Genomic DNA, 8054 nt, shown 5'->3' with positions numbered 1-8054 from the left:
ATGTATTCAGTACTTTATCAGAGGTAGACCGGACCAAACAAAGAACAGATTCTTTACCCCAAAGAGCTAAGGCATGACGGATTGCCATACCATATACAACAGTATGGCCAGGTACAGTACAGATAAACGTCCAGGGATTCTGTGGTCATTGTAGCTGGAATGCTGTGTGCAACAGGAAGGTTTGCAGGAGTCTGTTGAAGGAGGAGCAGGAAGGAGCGTTGCTGATGGCAGATATCAGCTAGGAGGCTGCTTCAGGCATATACCATCCATGGCCATCTAGGAGATCCTGGTTGCCACCATGCTGCATTCCATGTCCAGTCAAACTGCAGAAGCAGTGGGGGCAAAACTCAGGTCTTGCGGCTCCTAGCACTTACTCTCAAGGGGAATTTGTGTGGCAGTACAAGGCCTGTGAAACACAGCTGAGCAGTTCTGGTTGCATCTAGTAGAGGGCAGGCACACACATGAGCGTTGCAGTCACGACAGCCCAACCACGTGAAAGAAACAAAGGAGGCAGCCAAAAGTGGGGGCTTGGACACATGCACGTGGTATCACTGCCCACTGAGGTGTGAAGCCACGGTCATTTTATAATGGGAACTGAGCACATGGACAGGGTGCATTCTTTAGCTCTCTTAGCAGCAGGCTCAGTTAATCCGCCCCAGCATTGCCTTGGGATACCATAACGTCCTGGAGAGCACATCCCATCCCATGCCGCAATCATTCCGCCTACTGGCGAACCCAGGAAGTTATTCCGCATTTAGTGTTCAAAGGAACTGACCCAGGGGAGAAAAGCATTACAAAGGGCAGAGTTATCCAGGGGCCCGCATTTTCTAGATTCGCCCTGGTTTTAATGGGTGACCCCATGTCCAGTAATGCATCTTGAAACGACTTTCGAAGCTCACAGGACATCAGCAAGGGGGCAGCCGTGTGGCCTGAGATGCTGATGATTTGGTGACAAGCGGATGACATTATATCACAAGGTGAGGTGGTGGTGGCGGCTTCTGGGGAGATGTGGTCGCATTAGGTCACAGGGGGACAAAATTCGGATCGCTCTGGATACACTGGAGCTACGAGGCAAAGTTTGCATGTTTTGATGCAGCAGGATGACATCACGCCGAGGCCATGATGCAAGGACATGCGCTGCAAGACCAGGAGTAACAGCCTGACCCGGGGCACTGTGCCCAGGCCGCTGGCAAGGGGAACGATGGAATGGCCTGGCTGGGCTGCAACGGGCGGGTTCCATGCAGTGGTATGATGTCACACGTCATAGTGACATCATGGCACACGTCACACCGTGTTGTCGCGGCGACGTGACGCCCTCACAGGGCGATATGGTGACACGTCACCAGCAAGCAGCGTTGTCATGGCGATACCGCTCCGCCAGGGGCCCCGCCCAGCACGGGCCCAGTGAGCTCCGGGCGGGTCCTCCAAGCCGGCAGGAGCGGCGCACGCCAGGCCTCCGCGGGGCCCGCTCTCTCCTCCCGTCTCGTTGGTGCGGCCCCGCGCTTCCCGGAAGCGCCAGCGGAGCAGAACCCGGAAGTGGCGGGCGGCTGGGCCGGGCTCGGCGCTGCAGTGCCGAGAGCGGCCCGCGCGGAGGGAGCCGATCTGCCTGCCCGGGGAGCATGGGCCGAACCGCGGGGGGAGGCGGGCCCAGCGAGACTCCGCCCCCCACCTGAACCCAGGGCCCCCGCCCTCGCTGGGGAGCAGAGCGCTGCCCCCAGGAACTGCCCCCCCCCTCGCTTGCCCTGCCCCCCCGTCCCGGGATCTGCCCCCCCATCGTTTGCCCTGCCCCCCCGTCCCGGGATCTGCCCCCCATCGCTTTCCCTGCCCCCCCCCCCGGGGTCTGCCCCCCCATCGCTTTCCCTGCCCCCCCTCCCGGAATCTGCCCCCCCATCGCTTGCCGTGACTCTCCCCCATCTCAGGCCTCCCCACCCCGGAGCAGTCCCGCCCTCTCTCGGGGAGCCCATCCTCACGCCTCCTTTCCCCTCCCGCGGGGTTCCCCGGTCCCTCCCACCCCGGGTGGTCCAGGTTCATCGTCCTGCTGGGGCTCCCAGCCCCACTCGCCATGGCGTCCTCTGCGGCTGCAGGGTCCAACTGGGGCCTGATCATGAACATTGTGAATAGCATCGTGGGGGTGAGCGTGCTCACCATGCCCTTCTGCTTCAAGCAGGTGAGTGCAGGCTGGGGGGGCGGGGGGCGCGCTGGAGATGGAGGTGGCACCAGAAGCCTACACGTGGCATTTGGGTGGAACGCGCAACGTGGAAAACATTTCTCTGCCCGGCAGAGTAGAAACAGATCTAGTGGTTACAGCAGGGAACCGGAACTGCTGCATTCAGGTCTCAGCTCTGCCATGGATTTGATGCGTGTCACTTTGTCTCTCTGTGCCTCAGTTTCCTTGCCTTTGAGAGAGAAAGAATACTTAATGGGGTTGTGAAGACTGAGTCACTGAAGGGTGTAAAAAGCACTGAGGTCTTTGGGTGAAAGGCACTGTAAGAGTGTGTCAGTGCGAATACATTTGGGGAAATTGCCTGTCATTGCATTAGCACTAGGTGCAGCTCTGTGTAGCTACAGCAGGAGCACTGCTGCTGACCACTTACCACTATGTTACCTAATAGCAGGTACAGATAACTTGTGGTTAGGATTTCCCCAGCCAGTCTCTCCCAGGGTGCTCGCTGTTGGTAACACCGGAGGTGGTGCAATGGCAGGAGGTTTCCCAATATTGCCAGTGTAGATAAGGCCTTGAAGAGCAAGGTATTACTAGCTGGGTGCGAAGGGGTACAGCACTGTTAATAAAGGTTGGCAGGAGGCCATTGTTGCTGGCAGATTTTGTCAAAGGAGTGGGCTGTCAGCAGTGACTTCCTAGAGAAGATGACATCTGATGTACCTTTGTCTGGCGGCTGTTCTAGTTTGCAGGTAGTGTGAGAAAAGCACAACACTGGTAGTGGGAGGAGTCAGAGAAACTTCATTCAGTTTACGTTTTCAGCTTTTTCCTTTCTGGGAATAGATTCTGTTGTATCTACTTGCCTTTGAGATGTAGAAAAATTGATTTATATTATCACTAACTTTAAGAATACCCACAAGTGTGCTGGGCACCTTTCAGTACAGGCAGAAAGGCGTGGTCCCTGCCCCCAAAATCTTATGCGGTGTTGTTGCAGCCACGTCAGTCCCAAGCTATTGAGAGAGAGAAGGTAAGGGAGGGAATAGCTTTTACTGGACCATCTGCTGTTGATGAGAGACACACCGCAAAGAGCTTCATCTGATTTTACATGTGGTATAACAAGAAACACAACCGGAGGGAGGGGAGAGAGATGCTGAGAGTTGCAGCCGGTCACTGTTTACTCAGTGTAGGTGTGAGCATGCACTGGTAGTTCAAGCTTCTCTTTACTAGTTTAAGCCACTGGTGACAGGAAGTTGTGACCATTATACAGTGTACATTATGCAGAGTGAGGGGATGGTCCAGCAACTGACTGGGATTGATGTTCTCATTTGCCCGACTCGCATTCTCCTTTGGAACAAGGTCTTCACACAGTAGCTTCTCCCCAAGTGCAAATAAAAAATCGGGATGTCTACAGCCTTACCAGTGCTGTGCAGCCTGTCAAGCTGGCTGGGTTTAAGGCGTTGCACACCAAGCCATGGGCTCTATATGCAAAGAGATGAGCCCTTGCTTTTCCTGTTCACGGGCTGCCAGAAGCCCCAGTGATGCACCTACTTTGAAAAAAATAGACTAGTTTGTAGCCGCAGTGAGATTTGACACCACTCATGCCTGTTTAAAGTCACGTCTTGTTTTCCTAAATGTTCAGTGATTAACAGTGTCGTCTGCAAACAGGCGAGCCAAACAATGCTGGGAGGGTAGATAGCTAGCGCATAATTTCTGCTGTAAAAGTATTGAACAGCCCCTGGTGCTTACGGATAGGTCTTATGACAGATTTTTAACTCCTGGATCTACAGAATAACTACCCGCTTTACATGATTCTGTTATGAACTGTAGAGAACACTGCTTTAATAAGCCCTGAAACTGACTGGATGGCAGGACGCAAACAGTGCTATGGCTTGAAAGTTCTGTTTCATAAATTGCTCAGGTTTCACTTTTCCAGGCAAAAGTGTTGCAGCTGAGCCATTTAGGAACCAGGTGGCTGCTCTGTGACTCTGCCTCAAACTGGGGCAAGTGAGTGAAATTGAACTAATACGTCACATTTCTGCTGGCTGTTGTTGAAGGCAGGGGAACTCCCTTAATGGGCTAAAATGGGGCTGGAAATGTGCAAGGGAGCCTGTAGGTGATCTGGGAGAGCAGTAAGAATGTGTGAAGTAACAGTTGCACAGGAGACCTGTCTTGCTTTCCATCTTGTGCTTTTATTTTTTTCTTCCCGTGCAGTGTGGCATTGTCCTGGGAGCTGTGCTGCTGATTTTCTGTTCCTGGATGACTCATCAGTCCTGTATGTTCCTGGTGAAATCGGCCACTCTTAGCAAGCGCAGGACTTACGCAGGACTTGGTGAGGGTCTTCAGCTCGGAGGCTTTGCTTTTTTTTTTAAACTGCAGTTTTACTCTGACCTTTACATTTACAACTTTCATACTAATAGTGCTGAATTATTAACATTGTTTTTGGCATAGTTTTTACTGTGTTCTGCCTTCCTTGTTTATGCCTTCCTCCTGCTTCTTGTCGCCAGAGTAATCTGAGGGTTTAATTCTGCCTTTGATTGTGAAGTTAATAGGCACAGAGTTGTTTTGACTCGACAGTGCAGGAGGAGGCGCTGCGATGCTGAACCATCAAAACACAAGCTCTCAGGAGCTGGCGTAGTGGGTGTCTGCTGTAAATTATAGGTCTCTGTATGAAACCCACTAGCTTCCCCACCCAGTGTGCTGCCGAGGACATTGGGTTCTGCCAGTTGAGTGCCTGGCATAGAGCATAGGCTTCCTGAATCTCAACTGTCTGAGTGCTTATGGCAGAGCAAGGGGGAGGTGAGAGGAAACTGTGCACAAAGTTCCAAGTGGCTAAGAAAATGAAAACATGAACAAGATTCATGTGTGGGTTTTTGGCAGAGTTCACCATCCCTCTTCCTTATAGTTTGTCTACTTGGCGTTGGCACCAGTCTTGGCATCTATTTATGACCTCTTCTCTGATTCCCAAGGATACTGTGGGGAGGAGATGTTTGGGTCTGGCCTCAGGAGTTTGAATCCTCTTGATCAACACATACAATTAAGAGTTGCTGATTGAAAGCATTCTCTTCCTGGGAAACCATGGAGATCCAGGCGGAATAGCCCCTCATGGGGCCTATTTGAGCTGCTGCACCAGGGGTTAGAAATCCTTCCCTATGCTTTTTCAGTCTTCACCTTTGCTGTGGTGGGATTTCTTCCTGCAGGTGATGGAGATGGAAGAGTCTCATAGCTGCAAGTCCCTTCCTCTGCCTTCCTGTGACCTTAAGCCCATCCTTTGTGTCCCCAATTGCCTAGTTGCCTTCAGTGTAACTTCTCTTGGGAGTCAGTGGAGAGAATTGGCTGCTCTCGCTGTCTACGAAAGATTTGAAAGCAATATGCAGTCTGCTCAGTGTCCGTGCTGTTGACAGATGGGTCCCTTCAGTTCATTAAATGACTGAGACCCATCATTTAGCTGCACAGAGCAGCTTCTGCCAAAATGTATCGACCAAAAGCAGAAAAGATGAGAAAACTCTTTGGTCTCAAAGGTGGTTCCTCTGGTACTGAAAAGATGGCTCAGTTATAGCTGAGCCTTCAGGTGGAGTCTCACACGGCCCGGCGTCCCCAGTACCAGCTGCCCCTAGCGCCTCTTCCACCCCCTTCCTCATTACAGTAAGCCTTTGTGTGCTGCTTCTCTCTTGTTGAAATCCATAGAGTCCCCCTTCACCTTGGAGGGTCTCCCAGGAAGACGAGATCCTCTGCACTTTCCAAAGCCAAGGAGCTCAAAGACACAGAGGGCCAGTTATGCTTCCAAACTTCCTGGCACCTCCTGTCACACAAATGCTGGCACTGAGAGAAGCGCCTTCCTTTCCTCCCCATGGGAGAGGTGCCACCACAAGCAGCCGGAGGAGGGACAGCGCTGAGAGGAAAGACGTCCTCAGCGCGAATGAAAGCAGCACTCCTACAATGCATCCTAATGCATCAAGGTTGAGCGGCTATACACAGACAGTCTTTGTCACCGTTTGCTTGTACGTTGTACATCTGCAAGAGATCCTGGCAGCCCCTGCGGCTGATTCTGTGGGAGGCTTTGGCAGCTCTGAAAGATGCAGGAAAGTTTTGCAAATTAACTTCAGCCAGCTAGTCCCTTCCGGAAGAACATTCAGATCACTAGATGCAGTAACAAAAGAGCCAGGGTCATGGCAGTCTAGGATAAACACCTTAATTTATGCAGCAATTCCCAACGGAGAGAAGATATGTATTCTGGCTTTTACAGATATGTCCCCCTTCGCTCTCATTGAGCAGCTGTCAGTGCACAGCAGCGTTGTACAACACGTGAGGATCTTAAGACGTGAATATTGTATCCGAGGGAGTCTGCAGTGGGAATTCAGGAAGTGGGATGGAATTATCGCAGCTAGAGTTTGACCAGGACAAGAGTTAAAGCAGCTCCTTGCTGCTGCCAAAAGTACTGTGGGATCTTTAAAGACTGCCGGCACTCCGGACCCACACCTTGTCTGCACGGCGCATGGCATTGAGATGAGTGCCATGTGCTGAATCACCAAGGTCACTGTGCAGCATCCTTGGGGTTTATTGTGGAAGAGCCTCTCCAAATACTGACCAAATCCAGCTGTGCTCAGCTGGTGAGATTTCTGGAGTGGTTTGGCTGAGTAATTTTGCACAGTCCATCTCCTCTTTGAGAAGATAAAAGATCCAATTTTCACAGCAGCCCCAGGTGGGGACATCTGGCATAACATGTCTGAAGACTCATTCTCATTAAAACATTATTTCAGAGGAGCCAAGGACACTGATCATTTTATAGAATCCCACACCTAGACTGTCACCAGTGCCCGTCGTCATTGCCCAGAGGTGCCTGCACTTCTCCGTGATGTAAAAAAGAGGGTTATTGGAGTGATGGAACAGCAGCTATCCTTTGTGGAGATCAGGTCATTTCACAAATCATCTCCAGGAAGGTGATTTTTCTTTTCCTGGTTGCTCGTCTTCCTGCATGCCCAGGCCTCAGGTACATACAACTTAACTGTCCCACTCAACAGCTGCTTCCCCTTTTTGCCAGGACGCTTCACGCAAAGAGAAGACAAAATCCAGAGGTATTGCTTGCTCGTCCCTTTTTAATATTGCAACCTCTCTGCATGGACAGATGGTGCCCAGGAGCCCCAGAAATCTAACAAAGACTGGATTTCACCCTACTCTTTACCATGCATTGGCTGCCTTCTGAGTTACTCAGCAGGATGAGAGCTTCAACTTATTATTCTAGTGGTGTCTTCCCACACGCTTTCCTTCCCATTATAGAGGTGGCCAGTTGATTTCCTTCATTTTCAGACTAGGGAGGTTCCAGGGAAATATGGGATGTGCGATAACATTGAAGGTCATAGAAGGCACTTCCAGAGATGAACAAACTATTTCTTGGCTACCTTCAGGCACGTAGACTGTACAGCCACCGCTAGAGAAGCTCAGTGGGGAAAAACAGGCAGTTCTTTGCTTGATTCTGCTAGAGTTAGTTAACCAGGACTAATGCAAAAACAATGTGATCTGTGTTCGAACTGGAGGTCTTAATTGCCCCTATCCCCCAGTAAGATGTCATCTCCAAAAGTATAAGCAGAGCTTTCCTGGCTCTTTCTTTTTAGAAAACACAGTCAGTGAAAGGATACTGATCATTTTCCGCTACAAGCTACGGCCAAAGTATGGGGGAAAAAAGGCTCTTGGCAAAATCCCTGTGGTGTGGGTTGTGAATGCTGGGTATTCTGGGAATGGAATTGAACATTCTGGGCACCATTTCAGATCTCCCATCCAGCAACATCAGGCGGTTCAGTTACAATGGGAAGGAAAAAATAAAAACGGGAACTTGCCTGAAATTTTGCACTGTAGTAACTTTTTGTCACACAACATCTTACACATGCATATTTTCTCCTCC

At 50.9% G+C, this 8054-nt stretch overlaps 1 protein-coding gene across 5 annotated transcripts in view; it reads left to right on the top strand.

Annotated features, from left to right (window-relative positions):
• Nucleotides 1–1491: 1491 nt before the first annotated feature.
• The window catches only part of SLC38A10 (solute carrier family 38 member 10), a 47801-nt gene continuing 41238 nt past the window's right edge, over nt 1492–8054 (top strand). For 2 of the 5 annotated variants that reach the window (XM_048817398.2, XM_048817397.2), the window contains exons 1-2: nt 1492–2167; nt 4370–4487. In XM_048817398.2, coding sequence (XP_048673355.2) covers nt 2063–2167; nt 4370–4487 — 223 coding nt within the window. In that variant the 5' untranslated portion in view covers nt 1492–2062. Of the gene's footprint in view, nt 2168–4369; nt 4488–8054 lie in introns of those variants that run through there. The other 3 variants (XM_048817399.2, XM_048817401.2, XM_048817402.2) reach the window with 3 other exon arrangements.

Source organism: Caretta caretta, chromosome 14, assembly GCF_965140235.1.
Source record: "Caretta caretta isolate rCarCar2 chromosome 14, rCarCar1.hap1, whole genome shotgun sequence".
Taxonomy (NCBI): Eukaryota; Metazoa; Chordata; order Testudines; family Cheloniidae; genus Caretta; species Caretta caretta.
Note: the sequence above shows the minus strand (reverse complement) of the source record. Positions and strands in the feature narration are given on the sequence as shown.